The 23,120-nt window shown below is 40.0% G+C and overlaps 1 protein-coding gene across 1 annotated transcript in view; it reads right to left on the bottom strand.

Moving 5' to 3' along the window:
- LOC108790765 (dystrophin-like) overlaps positions 1 to 20,609 on the bottom strand; it is an 80,182-nt gene extending 59,573 nt beyond the window's left edge. Inside the window, exon 1 of the mRNA XM_018561106.1 lies at positions 20,405 to 20,609. Within this exon, the coding sequence (XP_018416608.1) occupies positions 20,405 to 20,566 (162 nt within the window). The 5' untranslated portion in view covers positions 20,567 to 20,609. The remainder of the gene's footprint in view (positions 1 to 20,404) is intronic.
- Positions 20,610 to 23,120: the final 2,511 nt, after the last annotated feature.

The raw sequence follows: 23,120 nt of genomic DNA, 5'->3' as shown, positions 1-23,120 counted from the left end.
AAAAAACAGTGGGCTTTTGTTTTAGGGTTTTATTTCATTTGTGTTTTTTTTTTTCATTTTAATTTTATATTGATACTGTCTTTTTTTCAGTTTGGGGCGCTTAGTGCAGAGCATCAACTTGTTACTAACCATCTGTTTTTCAAGCTGCTTTTTGTTAAGAAGAACAATGTGCACCTCACATTATATCATGTGAGGTGCACCTCACATTATATCATGTACATTCAACACCCCCCATCCCCATAGATAAAATAAAAGTTAGGCATACATCAGTTAGGCCTATTATTCATGACTAAAACTGTCCTGCTTCTGGCAAATGTTTACAGTGTTGAGTCCTTTGCTGCATCTTTATCCTAATTCTCATAGCAAAACCACAGCCTATTTAGTAAATTTTTCCTTGCTAATTAAAATTGTCACGCTGCTTGCCAATTTTACATTACTGTATCATCTGATAAATTCATGTAGTAAAACACCTCCCTGTACTCTCTGTCTCTAGTACATTTTGCCCCTATTATCACTGTTTATAACTCTCCTACTACTGTACTGCCCAAATTTATACAGCCATATCATCTGCATTTTCTTAATTCTTGTAGTATACTTTAAGACATATTCAAGTATTTTAACATACTGCTTTTAGCTACTATCACCACAGATCTGGCAACTCTTTCTGGCAGATTAATATCTTAAACATATTGCTTGTAGAAAAATTGCTGTGACTATTGCAAATAATTGCATAGTTAAAATGGGATTATAGGATGTTTCTAGAAATCTCTGTAGCACCTAGTGAGGTGTGATGGGTTCTTTGTGGAGTGGCTCTTCGTATTATTAACTATACACATCTAATTATTCAGGCCTCTGTGACACACAAGCTATAATATTGCAGATATCATGTCATATAATATAGTATTTGACAGCATAAGAGCATGTTTTTATGAGTATGCTACAGAAACATTATATCACATTATACAGGCTATATAGACTGCTCACTCTGTAACAAACCAAATAAATGTCCTATAAAATGGCAAGAAAAAATATTTTCTTGTTCAACAATATGAAATGTCAGCTGTGCAGTGAGAATTAATCATCTTATAAAGATAAAGCTTTTTTGAATATTGTGGAAATCACTTTAGTGACAAATGGTAGGGGTTGCAACTTAATTCTTTAGACCAGGCCTCAAAATTTCCACTCGCCCCCTTGCAATTGGCGAGTGAAAATTGCGTGGGGGCGACTGGAATGTCATCGAGGGGGTGCACCGCTGGCAGGACCAGGGATGGGACACTACAGCCGTGGCGATTGCTCACTTCTGTTCCCTCTTCTACTGCTCGGGCGCTGCAACTACAGAGCGACCGAGGAGGAGGAGAAGAGAGAACAGAAGCGAGCGATCGATCGCCACAGCGGTAGTGTCCAGACTCCGTGGCGGATCCAGGAGTACATCCTCGCACAGCGGCCGGGACATACAGCTGTTAAGCTGTCACAGAGTTAACTGTGGTTCAGTGTAAAAAAAACGGCACACTACAAGTACTACAACGTTTTTTTACACTGAACCGCAGTAAACTCTGTAACAGCTTGACAGCTGTATGTCCCGGCCGCTGTGCGGGCATCATAAGTGTCGCCTCCCCGTGTGCCCCCCCCGCTGATTCCCCATAAAAGTGGCCGCTGCTGCTGCAGCGAGGATCTCCTGTCAGCTCTGCCGTACAAGCTCCTCAGCAGCCTGTATGTTCCTTCGCCCACATCTGCTGCAATTGGCTAGGAGGGAGAGGGCAGCACTGTCATTGGCTGCCTGGGTATCTTCAGCAGAGTGGGAAGGGACAACAAGGCTGCTTGAGGCTTCACATGGAGGAGACATCGATGCTCCCCCCACCACCACCCGAAGAGGAAGAAGAGGGCATGAGGACAGAGCACATCACCACTGTAAGTCCCTTTTCTATTTTACACCGTTGACCACCACACTGCGTCACATTACTGACCTCCGCACTGCGTCACATTGCTGACCGCCGCACTTCGTCACTTTGCTGACCTGCACACTGCGTCACATTACTGACCTCTGCACTGCGTCACATTACTGACTTCCGCACTCTTCTTCACCTTACTGACCTCCGCACTCTGCATCACCTTACTGACCTCCGCACTCTGCGTCACATTACTGACCTCCGCACTCTGCATCACCTTATTGACCTCCGCACTCTGCATCACCTTACTGACTTCCGCACTGCATTTATTATTATCGCTCTCTCCCACCACCACCAGGATAAAGAAGAGGGCACCTGAATACCTTCAGCTAAGTGCGCTGTAAGTTCCTTTTTCTTCTTCCTTACACTGCTGACCTCTGCACTGTGCATCACACTGACCTCTGTGCTGTGCATCACACTGACCCCTGCACTGTGCGTCACACTGACCTCTGCGCTGTGCGTCACACTGACCTCTGCGCTGTGCGTCACACTGACCTCTGCGCTGTGCGTCACACTGACCTCTGCACTGTGCATCACACTAAACTCTGTACTGCTGACCTCTGTACTGTGCGTTACATTACTGACCTCTGTACTGTTGATCTTTGTACTGTGCGTCACACCAATTACCTCTGCACTCTGCGTTGTTACTGATTTCTGTACTGTGCGTCACACATCAGGCCTCTGTATTCAGCATTGCACCACTGACTTCTGTACTGTGCATTGTTACTGATCTCTGTACTCTGCATCACACCGCTGACATGGCGAAGTTAAGGCCGGGGCAGGGTAGGGGTTAGGTGTGTAGCCCCCTTTGTATTTACTGTGTTGTATTGTGCTATATAACTGTGAACTTTTTTTGCATTTGTACATGTCGGTACATGTACCCTATGGTGGGGCCCAGCTCCCCAATGACCTTTCTACGACCCAATGACCCAATGACCTTTCTACGACAAGCCCCTGTCTATAGCCTGGAACATGGGCATTTTTAAGATTCCCCTCCCTTAGACTTTATTGGGGTTTAAGTTGACAATTTTCTGACTTTTGGTGGGTTCGAAAAATGGCCCAGGAAGATTGTTTATCTCTAGTCAGCAAACGTTAACTTACAGTAGTAGCATATTATTTCCCAATTGTGTACTGAATTTGCAGAGAACGTTTATAAATGGTACATAATAAAATATTGAAAGAATAGTGCACATAGCAAAAAAAGAGAGCTAACAGTAGCGAATAGTACCCAACTGTAGAAAAATATGAGAAAGTCATGGCTAGAGTTTCTCCATCAGAGAAAAAATATTTTCCAAAGCTAAATCCATTTTCCACCAAACCAGGCCTCCAACATGTCTCATTAGAACTAAACATAGAGTGATAACTGATGTAGGATAAAGACACAGTGGCAACTTCTAGGAAAAAACAGATTCACACAAAATATATGCTAGAAGACACTGAACACCATCTGCACATCGCTTGCTTGGACCATTTTTCCTTGAAATGCCTCTTTTCTAATGTTACCTGCAACCCATTTATCAGTTCTGAACATTTTTTTCTTTTAAAGAGTCTCAAATAAAAATGACAACCCTAGCATAATTTAATTTTAATATCTTTATACCAGGTCACATTACAATAGAGTGCCTAAGTGTCCCTTCAAACAACTATTTTACCTCAAACCTTTCAAACATGTTTTTAAAGGCATCTCCAGAATGCTTTAGCTGCTAAGTAAATATGTTGGGTAATATGAGGTTAATTTGTGGCATGTTTAATGAATAGTACAGTGATCACCAGATACCACTAAAAAACTGTTATTTTCAAATGTGGACAAATGTTATTTGACCTGGTGAATGGATGACAAAATCTGGATACTGGTGGTTCTTTGTAAATACAGTGAATGTCACATTCACTGCTTTGTGAATGCCAGAAAATGTGTGCGGGTTCATGCATAGGCTAAATTAGGGAGAATGGTTTTTAAGCCTCTGGGTGATTCATAATACTCAGTCAGACAATATTTTGCTGAATATGAACCACAAGGAGAAAGAAAGAAAAGGCAGACCAAGAAGTGATTGCAGACTGTGGGGACAAAAAGATATGGCAAACCAGCTGCTGATGGAACAGAATTTTACAAAGAAATCACGGTAGAAGCTGATCACAGCAGAGAGTGAAGGAGAAAAACAGGTAGCATGGGACATGGAGAGAGGATACATAGATTGGCCCGATTATATACAGGGGATGAAAGTGAAATGAGACTGAATAGGAGTAATAATGAACAAGGAAAAAAAGAAGTTGAGTGGAAGCATTTGATGGAACAATGAAAATATAGGTACAATGGGAGCTGATGATGTCTAGGGCAACAGAGGGGATGCTGATCCTGACTGGGGGGTAAGAGGAACTAATCAGGAACAGAAAAAAAGAAAAAAGAGCAGGAACTGACTGGTGCTGAGCGGTAGAGGAGAAAAAAAAAATGAAGAAGCAACTTATTGTATACCAAGGGCAGAGGACATTTAACAGGAGCTGCAAGTTAAGTATTATATGCACATGGAATCAGAATGTTTGTAGTTCTGAACACATCAGACAGTGTTGTGGAAAGATCAGTGTAGAAAAGGGCATGATCAATTGCAGATGTGATGAATGTTTTTGCAGGAAGTAAGGGTAGAGCTGCTACAGAATGGAGAGTGGACATTTTGATTACTTGAGAAGCAACGTGTGTGCTTGGAAACTATCAGTATTGCAGTCCAAAACTTTGGAAAGGGTTGAATAAAAATATGTGCCACATTTGTTCACTTCTGCTACATTCACTGCTGGTGGAAAAATGTACTAGGAGTAAACTTTAAAGTTGCAATTTCTCTACATGCTAAACAGAAGGTATTGACTTATTTGTGATGTGAGACTCTCATAAGGGCTGAGACACATATTTGTCATGAGCAGTTGATTTGAGTTGCTCACAGATATCCAGACTTTGCTATGCACTGGGTACTCAAAACCCAGTGCATAGGCCCCCTTAGCCCACTGACAGCAGAGGTGGTGGAGGAGCCCGGGGCCCAGCAGCTGAGTCCAGTGCGTTACTAAGTCTAGAGTTCAGTGCATTACTAAGTCCAGTGCGTTGACGAAGTCCAGACTCCAGTGTGTTACTAAGTCCAGACTTCAGTGCATTACTTAGTAGAGAGTCCAGTGCGTAACTGAGTCCAGAGTCCATTTCATATAGTGTTTTACATTGCTGTATAATGTATTGCTGGGATTTGTAGTCTCCCTTCAGCCGGTCCCATTCGGCATTAGAGTGTAAGCTCCTCTGTACAGAAACTAATGTGACAGGCTCAGTGTTCTTTGTACAGCCCTGTGGTATATGTCAGAGCTATATAAATGTATAATAATAGTGTGAGACTGTGGAGGGACCACAAGTACCAGCATGCCATTGACAGCTGGGGGGGCTTAGCCATATAGGCTCTATGGGGCCGCATGATTTCTAATGGTGGCCCTGGACACAGGTGACAGAATGTAGCTTCAAATTGGGGGCACTACTCCTCCAGAGAAAACAGGAAGTTGCAATCTGCAGATGACCCATATTGTTTAATATTTTTTTCTGTTACTCTCTTCCTTTTCTTTTGAAGCATCCAGTATCTAATTGCCAAGAAGGAGCAATAGATGCAGTTGTCTATAGAGTGCTCACATATACAAGACATTTTCTTGTACATGTTTATGATTTCCTACATTGGAAATCAGTAGGATATAAATATTTACAACTGTGCACAATTGATACTTTAAGAACTTGCATTAATAAGGAAATAAATGTCATAGCTTATGGATTCTATTAACATACTTAGTTTATATTCCAATATGTCTCACAAATCACAAGATAGGCAGAGTTAAACTTTATGTGCACTAGTGGCTAAGCCTACTATATATTTTCGTTTTCCACATTCTTCAGTAAAGGTTTAGCCTACCAAAAAACATGCATGCTTGAAAACTCTAACAAAATAAAATGTAAAAGTGACAAGAGCAACATTAAAAAGTTAAAATGGTTAAATTAGCCCTCAATGACAAAGCACTATTGTCACATCTTTATTGCAATGGCTGAACTAATTTCAGCTATAGTCATAGCAACAATATTTAGCAGAGCACTGTTGTCTAGCAACGAGTACATTTTAGCTGTTGCTAAATTTTATAGCAATTTACAATTGATGTCCTGTTGTTATAGTGTCAGGACTCAGAAGTAGGATAACCTAACTATTATCCAAACTATTTTTATTCATCAATACATTATTCATCTTGTAGCCATTTAGACACTGAATCAGCTGTCAAAGGACGCAAACCAGAGTAATTGTTTTTCTCTAGGAACCACTTAACTGGGGCACAAAATGACCAGTTTCTACTAAAATAGGAACCAGAGGCAAGAAATGAGCAGAAGCAATATAATATATAACTGAATTAACAGAGGTGCAATATTAGACGTGTCTGTATGATGGCTATTGTGAAGAAAAGTGGGAAACCTTATACACTAAGATCAGGTTCCTTTATACTATTATTTAGGTAGTTCAACTGTTCAGGCACACTATAGTCAAAACTAAATATGACATACAAGATGCACAGTTTACCTGCTCAATTCTTCAGCTTTCCATGCAGGGTCAGCTGTAGGACAATATCAGTGTTTGATGGAAAGCAATTACATTATACTTGGTGTCTAGAAGTGCTCTTGCACCATGCACACAAAATATGTTAAACACACCCAACAACCCAAGTAATACCACCCTAGAGGCCTGCAGCACTACTGATGGATTTTGTGCTGGTTGATGGTACACTGTGCTCTTCAGCCCCAGCAGTGAATTCTACTTTTCAGAATTACAGGCTGAAGAGAAGACCACCCACAAACTGTGGCTGCACAGGTTAAGACCAGAGCCGCATCAGAGTGTGGGGTCCCTGATCAGTTGCCCAAATTCAGGTAATGCTTGAACATGATGCTGTCAAAAAAAATTAAGTAACACTCTAAATGTGTTACTGTTATGGGACATTTGACAGGTGTAGTAGGAAAGTAACAATTACTGCCCATTGCATTCAACCAAAAAGCAAAAATAACTACATTAAAAACATCCTTAGAACTGTAAACCAATGGTTGATCCAGAAAAAGCAAAAATGCCTTATAAATCATGATCCAGTTTGCTTTAACAGGGACATAAATCCCCCCAAACCCCAAACATAATAGGATACCCCCTGAATCAACCTTCACCAGTGTAATCTGTTATAAATATAACAAGCAATCAACCCTCGCAGTGTGAGTTCTACTCACAAGGATCATTGCATTCAGCATTAAATATTTACAGTTACTTTCACCTTGTCTAAATACATAAATACTCATACGTTAAAACTGGTTCATAGTTGTTTTCTTAAAGGTCATTGCAAAAGACAGGTTAGACACTCTGCACCAGTAGAAATTAGATTTACATCTACATACAGAAAGAGTTCTTTACATTAAGAGCTTTGAAACTGTGCAATAGACTGTCTTGATGTGTTTCTAAATGTAAAACATATGACTGGCTATTGATATTTATAAATATTCAAAAAACCAAGAAAGGGCGCAGAGAACACTAGCTAGTTAACAAAGTAGTGATGAAAAACTGAAGGTGGTTCTACCCGAGCTTGAAAAAGAGGCAAGACCTCGAAACGCGTCGCTCTCGTCTGCTGAGCGACGGGTAGAACCACAGCCTCTTTTTCAAGCTCGGGTAGAACCACCTTCAGTTTTTCATCACTACTTTGTTAACTAGCTAGTGTTCTCTGCGCCCTTTCTTGGTTTTTTGAATATTTATAAATATCAATAGCCAGTCATATGTTTTACATTTAGAAACACATCAAGACAGTCTATTGCACAGTTTCAAAGCTCTTAATGTAAAGAACTCTTTCTGTATGTAGATGTAAATCTAATTTCTACTGGTGCAGAGTGTCTAACCTGTCTTTTGCAATGACCTTTAAGAAAACAACTATGAACCAGTTTTAACGTATGAGTATTTATGTATTTAGACAAGGTGAAAGTAACTGTAAATATTTAATGCTGAATGCAATGATCCTTGTGAGTAGAACTCACACTGCGAGGGTTGATTGCTTGTTTTTGAGGGGACAAGCAACTATATTTACCATATAACTCACTCCCACAGGTTTCGTTCCAGCTGCAAGACTGCCCCCCTATTTTCTTCACCGCTCAATCGGTAGCAGGCATTCTAATGTCATCATGTACAAGGCAGAACCAGAAGTCTTGCATTATAAGTGAGGGTGCCAAGGGCCTGCCCACAAACCGGAATGTCACAGAGAGAAAAAGAGCACTGTCTGTGGGGACAGTGAGGACTAAAGTAAGCATGGTTATTTTTTCTGTTCTCCCAGGCAAGCAACTGGGGAGCCCCACTGCAAGGATAATTTTTACCAGAGATCTGCTTTGTGATAATATCTCAGCCAGTTTATAAATTCAACTATTTAGCACACGTAGGTACACTTGTGTTGTGTTATGTTATATACAGAGGGGGCTTCTGGGTAAATACATATATTGCATGCAGTGTAATAGACCTGTGGGTATGGCTCCTGCATCCACTGGGTATGGAACCATTCTTCATACTTTACAACCCTGTGGGTGAGGCACTCACACAGACCTGTACTGTTTAGATGGTATCATTCCAGAGTTCCTTTACCTTTATGAAAATTATTATTTGCAGGCAATTAATAAACACTGAATACAATTATGAAAGATCTATCAAGCTACCAAAAATAACCTTTTCCATTTAAACCTTTTGTAATTTCTTTACATATGTAATGATTAATACCTTTCAAAACAATAAGTAGAGTCATTACTTTTACTCTAGGCTGCTTAATTATAATGCTCTTTGGGAGTGTTTGTTGTAAATGTGCAAACACATTCATTTTAATTACTGAAAAAAATTATACTTACACAACACAGCTATTTGTTTTCTTTTTGTTCTACTGACTTCAAACTTCAAGCACTAATATCTATCTATCTATCTATCTATCTATCTATCTATCTATCTATCTATCTATCTATCTATCTATCTATATATCATCTCAGAACAGAGAAAACTGCATTAGTATCACATTATTATTACCTTTCATGTTATATGACTTTCATATTTACAGTAGTCTCAAACTGAACATGACCTATTAGTATTACAATTTAAAAAAACATTAATCAACTCCAATATTTTTAAATGTAAATGAATCATAACACACATATGTTGACATGCATATCAAGTATTACAGTTGCTTAAATCACACTGCCAAACAGTGTTAAGTTGTTTGGTTTATTTATTTGGATATGTTGTGGATTTCTAATAAAGCATATGTAACACTCCCTTACCCCCTGGAGATGGAGGATTGGATACTTAGCTTGTAGTGGGGATGTGAACAGAGGTGCACCAGTCACCTTTTAAGAAGCTAACAAACTCTGGAGGGAGGGGGCGAAGGCACAGCACAGCACACCCAACAGAATCAAAGCAGATTTAGGGCTCTACTCACAGACCCAAAAAAGGACCTTTAAATCAGGTCAGCACTCTTTGTTGTTCTCCTGACCTTCTGACTGTAAGTAGTTGCAGCATATAAACTCCCTGGAATAGCCACCAAACTTCCTGTAATGCCCAAGCGTATGCCCAGCTTCTCAGTATATGTACAGCAGCTGAAGTTCACCCCTGGTACTTCCATCCAGTGGTGGACTTCCAGCCAGGCAGTGCAAACTCCAGCTTTGGGCCTACCTTCCTCAGGCACATGTCCTTCTAAGGCAGCAGGCCTGGGAGGTCAAAACAGCTGTGTACATCCTATGTAGGCAAAGGCTGCCACCCCAAACATTTACACTCTTCACCAGCATGCACCAACATAGTTGTTGGCTATGGTTATAGTATCTTACCACACTAATGCCAGAGACACATTACTCAACAGCAGCAGAAGTAAACAATAACAAGAAATCAGGGACAATCCAACTAAAGCAGAAATGAGAACTATAATTCTAACTACAGCCCAGCCAAATTACTACATTTGAAGAGACATGTCTGCTTACGGCAGGGTGGCAACACATACCTGGTTTAAGATTGAGCAATGTATTTGAACATTTGGAAAAATATATACACATATGCTTACATATATGTTGACAGGAGTTTTCAAACCTCCCCCACTCTGTTCCAAAACTAAAAAAAAACGGTAGGCTATATATACACTTTGATATACAGTATAACCCTACAAGGCACATGAAAACAATAATATTGTAGATATTCTCTGGTCCAAAAATAATTGAGATCTCTGTAGTTTTTGTAATGCAAAAATATTTATCCACATTCTTCTTCAGCACAAATAAATCCAGTATTACCTTGAAAATCTGCAATGTTAACTATGACATCTGTAGTAAAGCCTATGTAGTGTCATAAATGTAATTGAAAAATATACACCAGTCTTTGAGGCAGTTTGAGGAAGCTACCTTACATCAACTACAATTGCATCTAAATGTAAACATCAAAATGATAAAGCAGCCCACGTCTATGATTTAAAGGGGTTTACTCTGGATGCGTTTAGTTACAATTATGTCATTACCAGGAGGCATTTTCACATTTAGAGATTCTCCCTTCTTTTGGAATTGATCTCTATGGTAAAGGTCTGTAGTAGCCTCCAGAACTCATCTAACTAATGATAATATTAGAGATCTCAGGGTTGGGGCATCATGAAATGTCAATGCTTGTCACAATTAAAAATCCCACAGGAGCAAAAACCCAATAAGTATACCAGCTCTACAATCACCAATATGTGCAAATTGAAGACTGTAGTAACTAGAGGAAACATCTACAAATAACGCACAAGTCTCAAGGTGGAGCATTTAGTGCAGGCCCACCTAAGTAGAATTCCAAAGCACACCTTTTGGAATATATTACACAATTGTAAGATTGCTGTAACATAGGAGAAACCTTTTGGTTCATTGACCACAACCACTTAAATGAGAACTATGAGATGAGTGATTTCCACTCACCTCATAGTTCTAGCCGACCTGTGACAATGAGACTGTCACAGGTCGGCTCAGTAGATCGGGAGGTGAGCGAACACATAGCAGGTTCGCTCACCTCTCTATCCTGTCACGGCTCTCTGCCGTGACAGGGGGAGGGGCTGGATTCCCCTCTCCCTGCTCCGATCTGCCAGCGCTTACCTTATATGTGTTGGGTAAGAGTCAGAGGGAGGAAGATGCAGAACATTTCTAAGGATCAGAACAGAGTTCAGTGGTGCAAGCAGCAGAAAAGTTAGGTATTCACAGACTTCATTTTCAGGTATTGTTTGGATTAAATGTTTACTTTAGCAAAATAATTTCTTTAAAGCTGAATGCCAGGCTGATATAGAAGACACAAATTAATGCAAGTCTGATTTATATAATATACGATTAATTGTGCTTTTAAATCCTAGCAGTGTAAGTAGTTGAATTTTAACTGGTTTCAGCTGCTTGAAATCCAGAATACAGCAGAGTTCAGACTGAATGAGCGTGAAGCAGCACAAGGAACCAATCAGGTGTACTGCAGTGCTCATATGATAAAAAGTTCATGTTAAAAGGGGAAGAGAGGTGTGCTCATCAGTTTGCAGCATCTCATTTCACAGTCCATTCACAGTCTGGGGGGTGTAAGTGTTATTACAGCAAAACATTGTCAGGTATTCTCTCCTGTCAGACAGAGCTGTGCTGTGTGGCAGAGCTGTGTATATCTCAACTGTACATTTGGCTGTTTGCTGAGTTTAGCTTTAATTAATCATAATTTAAAAAAAAATATTTCTACACGTAATTGTTATAGGGACACTGACTGAGAATGTTACGTTTTTGCTTTTCTATATGTATGTAAAAACAACAAGAATGTAGTAATCATGACTTGGCAGGTTACAATGTAGAACAACACAGTGGGCCTGATTTTCTAAAGAAGATCTACATACACTGTCCCTTGATGCGGCCATGAATCAGGCTTTACAACCAAATCATATTCTCAAAGCATTTACTCTCAGCTCATGGAGAAAGGTACAGCCATGACAGCATATATATGGCAAATTCACCAAAAATGTGATTTACTAAGCAGTGCACCTTTTCAGAATCTCTACATATCCCAAATAAGGGGTTGCATTCCTAAAATAGGAATGGGATTTTTGACATCTTATAGCTAATCTGCATGCACATTTCATGCAGGAACAATTCCTCATGAAGTGATTACTAATATCAATAACGGTGACTGCACAGAACACTAAATATTAAAAAAAGCAATTGTGCATGCTTCATGGATGGTACTGTTTTGTTGGTCAGTTGCACACTCACATATTGCAGAAGGGGACCACTACATATGCACAAAATATGAGTCCTGTCCTGTTCATCTTAGTCCATAGTGGTCCTGCTAGTCTGTACTGGTCCTATTAGTCTGTATTGTTCATCTTAGTCCATAGTGGTCCTCTTAGTCTGTACTGGTCATCTTTGTCCGTACTGGTCATTAGAAATGGATATTCATACAAAATTCTGAAAAAAAATCTGGATTTGCTCAAATTTGGATACATTCGAATTCGGAACTTAAGATGCATCAACATTTCTGATACATTCGAATTTGAAATCTTTAATATCTAAAATTTTGATGAATTTGAATTTAGAAATTCCAATGCACCTGAATGTTCGAATTAAAAGAAATTTGGCTGAATTTCAATTTGTAACGAAAAGAAAAGTACATGTCAACATACTTACTTGAATTTATTTTTTTAATGCAAAAAGTACAAGTTTCTAAATCTGAGTTACTATTAGCCTCTTGCAATCCACTGTACAGGAGAGCTTTGACAGAGGGAAGAAGAAGCAGCACAAGAAGCCAATTAGTTTATGTGCTGACAAGACACGTGTTGCTAGGGGGAAGAGAGCAGAGTGACAGACAGAAAAGATCATCACTGAGGTGCTTCTCTTTCACTGTTCATTCACAGGCTGTGTCCATGACAGTCTGTGCTCAAACGAAATGGGTTCACTACTGTTGGCTGAATGTTCTGAAAGACTCAGAACATCTAGTGGCAGAAAAAAAGTACTGCAGAGGAGAAGGTGATTATTACAGCAGTGTTTTTTATGGGCTATTAAAATTAATTTTGGCTGAAGTTCTGCTTTAAGGGATAATATTTCCATGGGTGCAGACCTGCAACACAAATGTGCCATGCAGATTCTGCACTGTTCTTGTGCATTTCTTTTTAGTAACTCAGGCAAAGTGCCTATAATGGATGAACAGTAATTCAAGTCTCACTGTGGAAGGTTGCTGTGCCTTAACCAAGCAGTCGCTCGCCATGGCCCCTGAAGCATTTCTCAACAAATTTTACCATGTCTCCTATTATTTTACCTGCAAAATTGTAATCATAAAAATTACACAAATAAAAAAATTCATGTGGAGCTAACAGTATATGTATTTATATATAGTAATAGTTATAATGTATAAAACACATTTTAAATGTCAAAATCAAACAATACATGTAATATTTTTTTTAATGAACACCTAATTGAATCCATTGGCATAGTATGTATTTTACATATTAACTGTTAGAGAAGTAACTCTGCAAAAAAATAATTGCTTTATTTCGGATTGATTCTGGATTTTTACTACTTCTTTTTTCAGATTTCAGATCCGAAATTAGATTTGCTTTGGATCTATTCAGATGGGGTTCTAATTATAATTTTCTGGGGGGTCATTTTAGTTCTGACACTGTGTGCTCTTATCTGCTCTTATCGACTGCAACTCCCAACAGCCAAAAAAAATATCTGATTGGCCAGAGAATAGTCACATGTCTGATTTAGAGGGCTATTCACAAAGCTGCCGAAGGCAGCCGAGTGAATAAATGACCCGAAGTGAAGAGAGCCAAACTCTATTTGGCTATTAACTTCAGGCTTGTACGTCTGATCTCAGCCGTACGATGGCTGAAATCAGCCGTACATCGGCTTGCTTCGGCTGGCTTTGGTTCAGCCGAACATGCTCAGGATGTTCGACTCCGCAACCTCCCATACTACAAAGAGCCCTCCGAAGCTCTAATTGGTTAAAGACTTGCACCTGACCACAGGTCAGGTGCAAGACTTTGCCCAATCAGGACTCAGTACTCATTTGGAGCCATGATTGGGTAAAGTCATGATGACTCTGCCCAGTCATGTCTCGCCTATCAGATGACGGCAAACTACACAATTGGGTGGAGCTAGCTGTCACTGCTAGCTCCGCCCAATCGTTTATGTTTTGCCGGCATCGGTCAAAATGCCATTATGCGGCGGGAGTAGACGGGCCGGCAGCAAGCGGGTTTAAAAAAAATGATTTCTATTTATTTTTTATTGTTTTATTTTTTATTTAGTCGTCGTGGACAACGCTGGACTCCGTGATTGACCACGAATTATGTCGGTGGATCCATTTTTGTTTTTGTTTTTTTTTAAATAAAAGACTTGTCAAAAACATGTCTTTTGTTTTTTTTTTTCAATTAAAGGATTTTATCAAATATGTATAGCATATTTTTTTTCATTGATTCCTGTCCCCCAGGGCAGTACCCGGACCCCCATACACCTTTTATGTACAATAACTTGCATATAAGCACTCTTAAAGGGGACAATCATTTTCAAAAGTTCAACACCTATTGACTTGCATTAGGTTCGAGTTCGTATTCAAACTTTTCGGCTGTTCGTGTTTTTGAATACGAACCGAACACGGGGGTGTTCAGCCCATCACTAGTTGCAATGACAGATTTGTAATTGTGCAATGACAGTTCAGCGTCCCAAGGTAACCTGTCATTGCAACTGGCCGGAGCCAGCCGTGAGATCACAGCTGGCTCTGCCCAGCTGTCAGTTGCGAGGCTTTTGGCCGGCCAATGGCCGCCCGATCTTCCCGCTTCGGGTTTCACTTTGGCTCAGTCAAACCAAAGCATATGCCTTCGGCTCGACTGAGCCGCTCGGCCAGCTTCGGGAGCTGTAGGGGCTATAGTGAATAGCCCGTACAGCAGCCCTTCAGTTCTGCTGAACCGAAGTGCTCAGGGAGCCGAAGCTAGTCGAAGGATCAGCCGGCGCTATGGCTGATCCTTTAGGTAGCTTTGTGAATATCCCTGTTAGTTTCCTTTTGAATGAAATTCAGACAGATCCAAATTTTGTTTGCATTCCAATTCGGATGCATCCGAATGTCCAAATTTAACAAAATTCTTAATAACAACCTTTCAGAACGAACAAAACAAAATGTACATATCTATTAACTGTATGCTGTACAATTTCAGGCAGGACTACACAATGCAAATTAGTAAATATTTTTAAATATTAGTAAATTAGTAAATATTTTTGAGCTGGTGGGCTGCATTAAGAGGATGGAATGGGGATAATATCTGAGCGACCCTTATGAACTTTGAATTTTTAGCATGCCCCCTGTAAGCACACATTTTAGCTACCTAGGAGCATGTTATTACTATGCAGTACCAATGTGAAACAGATTCAGTTGGATGCATCATGCAAGAAAACAAGACAGTTTGTATTACTAGCAGTGGGACATGCATCAGTAATCTCCACAATACCATGCTTAGAATAAGGTGAGAGGTTCAAATAGAACATTTTTGTTAACAACATGGAAAATCAGTGAGACTGGTATACTCTACTGCAAATCATGTGTAAAAGACCCTTACGTGACCTTATTGTCAATGTGTTTTTCATGGCTTCCCCTGTATTACAAATTACCTGAGATACAAACCTTAACGGAGGAAAAGGTCATTTTAATTGCATCTTATGAAACTGCTACAGCCTTCACTTGCTCAGTGAACAAAGGCAGTGGGGATTAAGTTAAAAAGAAAAAAAATACTGCTTGTCAGATTTAGTAATTTTGAGAAATGTGCAATTTAATAAATGCCATTAGGATCAACTCACTAAGCTTTAACAATTTTTATTTGCCATAATGACAGTTGATTTTCAGCAATCAGAGCAAAGGAAAGCAAAACATGTTGTATAAGAAACAGTAAGACTAGTAACAACTAATGAAGTGGCTAGATGTAAACAGAGCTGCTTTACATTCACTAAACCTATGGGAAAACCTGCTCATTTTACTAAAGCATAAATAGCCAATATTTCATAAAACACTCTATTGTCTTTGTTGTCTAGTGACAGGAAAAGCATTCTGTGCTGACTTCACAAATTTGCACAATGCAATGTAAATGGTTTGAACAGTATTGTGACTTTGAGTTATTTTATCAAGTTTTATTACATGAGTCATGCAAAGATTAACAATATTCACTAACCCATTGCTAACAATTAGACAAGACTAGAGAGCACACATCAGCTCATCAACAGCAGAATACAAGCCTGCTAAGCACAAAAAGCCAGTCAGTATGAAATAACAGAAGAAAGTTGAAGTATACATACTCATATTAACCAGCTAATGAGTTAATGTGATCTATGATGACCTGGGGGTCCTCTAAGATCACAGATTTGGCAATAGTAAGCAATGCCAAGCAGCAGCCAGCAACACTAACAAGATACTGGCATGTATTAAACAAGGAAATGTAGCAAGGGACCAAAGAGTAATACTTCCACTTTATAAAATCACTGGTTAAGCCCCATCTTGAGTATGCTGTACAGTTCTGGTCGCCCACTGTCAGGAGGGACGTCCTGGAACTGGAGAGAGTTCAGAGAAAGGCCCCGAAGTTAATTAAAGGGATTGAAGGCCTGAGTTATGTGGACTGCATTGAAAATCTTAACTTATTCGCCTTAGAAAAGAGGCGATTAACCTCCCTGGCGGTATTGCCGAGTGTGGCTCGGGGTTCATTTCAGTACCATAAGCGGAAACCCCGAGCCACACTCGGGATTACACAAAAGTGTCACTTACCTTGTCCCTGCGTGTCCGCAGTGTCCTCTGCTGTACGCGGCCGGCTGACATTCAGCCGGCATTCGGCTTTCAGTTTTGTTTTCGGCACCACAGCGGGGGGCGGAGCCGGTGGGAAATTCAAAAGTGAAAACATGACATTTACACAGAATACAATGTAATCTGCTATAATTAAATTTCTGTATCAAACCATTTCACTTCAATTTTGTCCCTAGAGCTTTGTCCAGTGCCCTGCCTGCACTTTTACTGTTCTTTCTGCCTGGAAACTTGAGAATGTCCATGGCATCCAAAAAGCGTCCCTTTAGGTCAAAAGCGGTTTTAGACAAGGTAGAAAACAGCGATAGTGAATTAGAATCCCTTGCAGAATTTAGTGATAGTGATTCGTTGGGAAATTCGTCATCAGACACTGAAAGTGATGACAGCGACGATTCTGCGACCGAGCTCAGCGATGTGCGAACTTGGTACTCTATTGACTGTGGTACGGATAAGGCAGCGCCCCCAGAATTCCCATTTACTGGACCATTTTTTTATTATTATATTATAATTTTTTATAATTATTTATTATATAATAATTTCTTATAATTATTTATTATATTATAATTTATGATTTCGTGTTTCAAACTTTATCATACCCGGGATGTCTACTGGATTCTTGTTTGGACAGATTAAGGTGAGTTATTCCTAAGATTTACTAAGAATTACAGGCCTACAAACACAAAAAAAAAACAATGTACCGCTTTGGCATGCTAAAATCCTGCATAATCATACCGCCAGGGAGGTTAAGAGGGGACCTTATTGCAGTCCTCAAAATCATCAATGGGGACCCCAATATTAAGAACTAGCTTTTTAATCCTAAAACTGTTTTGAGAACCCAGGGACACAACAAGAAGTTAGAAGAGAGGGGGTTCAATCTTAGAATTTGCAAGGGATATTTCGTTGTGAGAGTAGTGAAAGTTTGTAATTCCCTCCCACAGGTGGTGGTATCTGCTGATAACATTGATACGTTCAAGAAACTACTGAATGAGTTTCTTCTCTCGCAGAATCTAAAGGGATATGGGAAGTTGTAAAGCCAGATAAACAAACACACACACACATAGGTTGAACTGGATGGACCTTGGTCTTTATTCAACCTAAAAAATAAAAACCCCATGGTGATTAAATACCACCAAAGGAAAGCTCTATCTGTCCACCAAAAAATGTTACAAAAATTAATTTTGGCACGCTGTTGCAAAGCTGAATAATTGTTAGTCAAAGTGCAACAGCACTGAATACTGAAAAATGGCCTGGACAGGAAGGGGGTTTAACATCCCAATCATGAAGTGGTTAAAATCATAACCTTTAGCCAAAATATAGAGAATAAAATAATAAATAGTTAAAAGTATAATGGGACAGATGGGAAGTTTTTCCTCAGCATATGTTAAAGAAACTGGCTCAAAAGTTTTTTTATTGTTCAGTTTAATGTGTTTTGCATGCTCGAACATCAATAAAATTGTATTTCCTACAAACCAATCAGATCACAAATCCTGTAAAGGAAAGACTATTTTTATTAGCTGATCTCCAGTCTCACCTTGCAGAGTCTTGCACACTTTCACAGGCTCCTCTCTTACTTTGCTCACTGCACACTGTGAGCTTCTCATTGTATGCATTGGAAGCAGATAGAGCCCGCCTCATTTCTTGACTGTCCCTGACCCACCACTTTCATTTATTATATTTCAGCTTTTCAATCAAGAAGGCTCAGGAACACATGTGGGCATTACCTAGTGTAGTCTTCATGCAAATACAGTCTGGGTAGGAATGCCCACTCCTCCAGACTGGCATCCACTCTTCAAGACATTTTGGTATTTGTAAAACTCCTCCCAAGAGCCAGCCCACTGCTTGTATCAGGTCAGAGAACTCTTAAGAAGAGCAATGATGCAGAAGTATATGTACAGCAGCCTTCCAGCCCCTTCCACCATCTGAATCTGTCTGAATTGCATAAAGAAGCACAGAGACCCAAGGATGACATCACTGGGTTTAAATAATGTGTGTAATAAAATGGAAAGGTTTTAAAATATAATTTAGTATGTTGATGAGGGGAGAAATTAGGAGCCAAGAAAGGCAAAATATAAGCAAATTATACTTAAAGGAGAACTATGAGGTGAGTGCTTTTCACTTACCTCATAGTTCCATCCGACCTGTGACAATGAGACTGTCGCAGGTCGGCTCAGTAGATCAGGAGGTGAGCGGACACATACCGGCGTTAGCTCACTTCTCGATCCTGTCACGGCTCTGTGCTGTGACAGGGGAGGGGCTGGATTCCCCCCTCCCCGCTCCGATCCGCCAGCGCTGACTGGCGGAACGGACGGGGGAGGGGGCGGGTACAGCTGGATCTGCCTCTAGATAGGCAGAGCCAGCTGTCAGTCATGCAGCTGGTCGGATCCCGGCACAATTGTCGGGCTCTGCTTCAGCTGCGGCGTCTCAGTATACCGCGAGCAGCAGCTTGTGGTATACTGCGGTGTCTCGGTATACCGCGAGCTACAGCTCACGGTATACTGAGCCTAGGGTGATGGGAGGTCTAGCGTCCTCCCTAAGGAGAACTATGGGGAAAAGCCTTAACCCCATAGTCCTCCTTTAAGCTTTATGTATTGAGCATAATGGTTAGAACCTTCCAAAGGTAAGCCTGTTCTGGTGACAAACATTTTAAGAGAGAATAACCCCTCCTTTTTTTTAACTTCCTGCTGTGTTTCTGGGACAGGATATGGTAATCTTCCCTATGGGACACAGACTGGAAAAAAAAACCCGACATGTGTCTTAAATATTACTTATTATATCCAGAACAAAAACAAAAATGTTGGCTTTACATATACTTTGGCGGTGGTTGGTCATTATTTGTTGGTAGGGATGAGTGAATAATAGAAAATTTGCCGTACTGATGATTTTCTGCAGAGGACTCTATTATTTGCTCCTTAAATATTTGTGTATTGATAACCAGATAGTATTAGTGAACCAATAAGAAGTATTTCAAGATATCACATGCTGGTTCATTGCTTGCAGAACACACAGCAGGAACCCCAACAGTAAGCAATCCAGTGGTATTATAAGTAATATGTATAAGTAATATATAAGTGTAACACCTTTAGGCATTTATTACCATGTCCAGAGATCACCGTATTCACCCTGACAATACATTCATCTTTGTTTCCCTCCAAAAGGATAGGGCCATCTTTGTTTAGCCACTATTCATGGTTAGCATCTAGACTGAAAATCATAGTGCCTCTGCAGTTTTGCCTTTGTTCACACATTTTTGACACAGATCATGCCCTGTTGTAACCTCTCACCTTTAGACTTGCTAAAAAGCTACAGTGTTACAGTCTGATCATGGTGGGAGAGGAGACTGAGGAAATGCTTCCTCCAGACTGCAGCAAACTAATGATTACTTAAAATTAGATTGTGATTTTTCAAAACAAACAGTGATAGGGTGGTCTTTAGCAACAGGGATAAGAGAACAGCTCAGACATCTGAAATTATACATAGAAATTAAAGCTATCTGAACTATTTATAGATTGCAATTCAAAGGTAATATATTTATATCGTTTCTCAATGTTTTGTATATTTTTCACTTCAATCAAAAACGAAAAAAAACCATGCATTTATCATCCTTACCTTTTGTTTCATAATCATATCATTAATTTCTTCCACATCTCCTACTGTCACAATTTGTGCCTTTATCACACGGTCAAGAAGGGTGAGCCAGTCTTTGAGTTCGGCACAAGTCTTACTGAATTCAGCCATTGCTGGGACCTCTAAGAGAAGTGAAGATGGCATATCTGCTGTTCCTGTTGTCACCAGAGTCTGAGTAACCACAGAGAATGTTTGTTCAGGAGCTGGAAAAGAGTTTGATTTTTTTTTTTAGTAATGATTAGAAACCGATTTCACCACTTTTGTATGCTTCAACCTGCATTTAGAATATATCACTTTCTATTCATCCATATTTGTGTGTGCATAAATACAGTATGAAAATATCAAATGTACCTTGCAGTCTGTAGCAACTAAGATATATAAATGGTATATGGTAGACACATCCTAAAAAAAACTTACCAAAGATCCTGGCTTCCAAACCTGCTTATCCAGGCAATTGTAATGTCACTCAGCCTTATTGCAGACAAACCTGCCAAGAAATGTTAACTTTGTTTATCCAGTCTTGTCATTTAGGTTTCCCTGTCACACTGAACAGCCAGGTCTCTGACCTCACCTTTTTCCTCAGTAGGTAAGTAAATACAGATTAGTCAAAGACCACTCCACAGATAAAGTCATCTCTGTGCTTATGTCTTCTGTCAGTAAGCTCCTTATCTTAGTTTGACACCATTGTGCAATGCAGTAGAACCTTATTGGCTTATAGTACTGCATTTTCCATCCTAGTCTGGATCTTGCTGTCAATGTGACTACAGAAAGTTACCATTAAGACAAACTGAGGTATTTTACAAAAATATATTCATATACTGGAATATTAGGCGTATTTGAATGTTCTTTTGGTTCTGCTTGAAAATCACGAGAGCCAATCCTATCAGCCTTCTTTCAACCAGTAGAGCAAAGCTGTCATCTAGACCCTACGTTTTTTTAATAACTTTTCCACAAGCTTCCTCTTGCAAAAAAATGGTTGTAACCATCACAATCAGTTGGTGGTACGTAATTGCTAAGACATCTTGAAATGCTTGTCACAACTATGTAAAATCAAAATAATGCTTATAACTGAAGTAATACATCTCAGATAAAAAGATAATGTTGCACATACAAAATTAATCTTGAAGGTTTATGCTAGGAGAGGGTCAAGTTCTGCAAAAATAAAAATGCAAATCTCTAATTTTAATTAACCCCAGGGTAACATTTTTCAAGGTTGCCTATGATATATGAATGCTGGCCTTGTAATTTGATGAGAAAGACAATTATGTGGATAAAGTTTCTGTCAATGCTCAGTGTCTCAGTTGATTTGATTTGATTTGCTGAACAACAGCAGTCCTGTTGTAAAACAGTTTTAGCTATAGCATTATTTTTTTGTCATAACAAGGCACTTCACTATAATTAGCAATTCTTTAGGTGATGACAATTGATAACACTTAAACTGTAATGAGATATCAAGCACATAAATTATTGCAGTTCTACACTGAGTGGCCAGATTATTATGACCACCCCATCAGTACTTCGTTGGGCCACGAGATGACTCCACGAGATGACTTTGTTGGGCCGCCTCGTGACTCCACGAGATGTTGAAAGGTGATGCGAGGAATCTGACACTGCACTGTTGTCCTTCTGTTGTCTTGTACCAGTCTTGCCACTCTCCGTTCTGCCCTAACATTGACTAGTCGCTGACGGCAACAATTTGCACGTTCAGACCCAGATTTTCGGCTGACAGTCCAGTCTTTAAACACTTTAATAATAAGCCCCTCTTGAACATTTAACGAATTCTGCTGTTTTGCTGATACTCGCTCCATGGCTCGGGCGAACAATAATCCCAAATTCCAAGGCTGTTAAATCGCGTTGTTTCCCCATATCTTCAGAAACAAATCACTTCTACTGTCGTGGTAAACAACCTGCTTCCCTATTTATAATGGTCTGGCCCTCTAGCAACTTCAGCGCGAAATTATAGCTAATTTGCCTACAAACGTCAGGTGGTCATAATAAACTGACCACTCAGTGTATATTCATTAACACATTATTAAAGAGGAACTCCAGGAATCTAAAAAGTCAACCCTTGCAGTTGGGCTACCCATGCACTGTAAGGGTTAACTGCTCATTTTGGTCTAAAGGTTCAAATAAAACCCACCAATGTCATCATGTCTAATGCAGTCCATTCACCTGCATTAGATGTGAGGACACCGAGGGACATAGCACAGCTGGAGCAGAGGGGGAGAGAGTTGAGTGCTGACAACCACAAGACTGAGGATCAGGTGAGTATATCTTCTGTATTCCAGCCCCTAGAGAAAACCATATCGTTAACCCTTTCAGTGCCGGGGTAGCTCCACTGCGAGCATTAGCTTTTTAAAATAACTGGAGATCTTCTTTAACCTCTTCAGGACCACACGACATACCTGTATGTCCTGGTCTTAAAGTGGTTATACCAAGCTCATGGCTTCTGCTACAGCCTTGATCTGGGTGTCATTTTGTAGAGCAGGCAGAGGGCTTTTGAGTAAAAGGGATCTGGACATTTGGGTGGCTGTAATTATACTTGCCTCTGAAAGTGACACCCCCGCCCCATGGTTTCCAGGCTCTCCTGCTTCTCTGAGAACAGACTCTCCAGCTTCTCCAGATGAGGCATGTCTGGTTCCTGATCTGCTCTGTGATCACTGAAGCAGGAAGCGCTGTGCCCTCAGCACTTCCTGAG

The sequence above is a fragment of the Nanorana parkeri genome, unplaced genomic scaffold, assembly GCF_000935625.1.
Source record: "Nanorana parkeri isolate BGI_ZX_2015 unplaced genomic scaffold, ASM93562v1 scaffold500, whole genome shotgun sequence".
NCBI lineage: Eukaryota > Metazoa > Chordata > Amphibia > Anura > Dicroglossidae > Nanorana > Nanorana parkeri.
The sequence above is the reverse complement of the archived record's forward strand: the minus strand, read 5'-3'. Positions and strand labels throughout refer to the sequence as shown.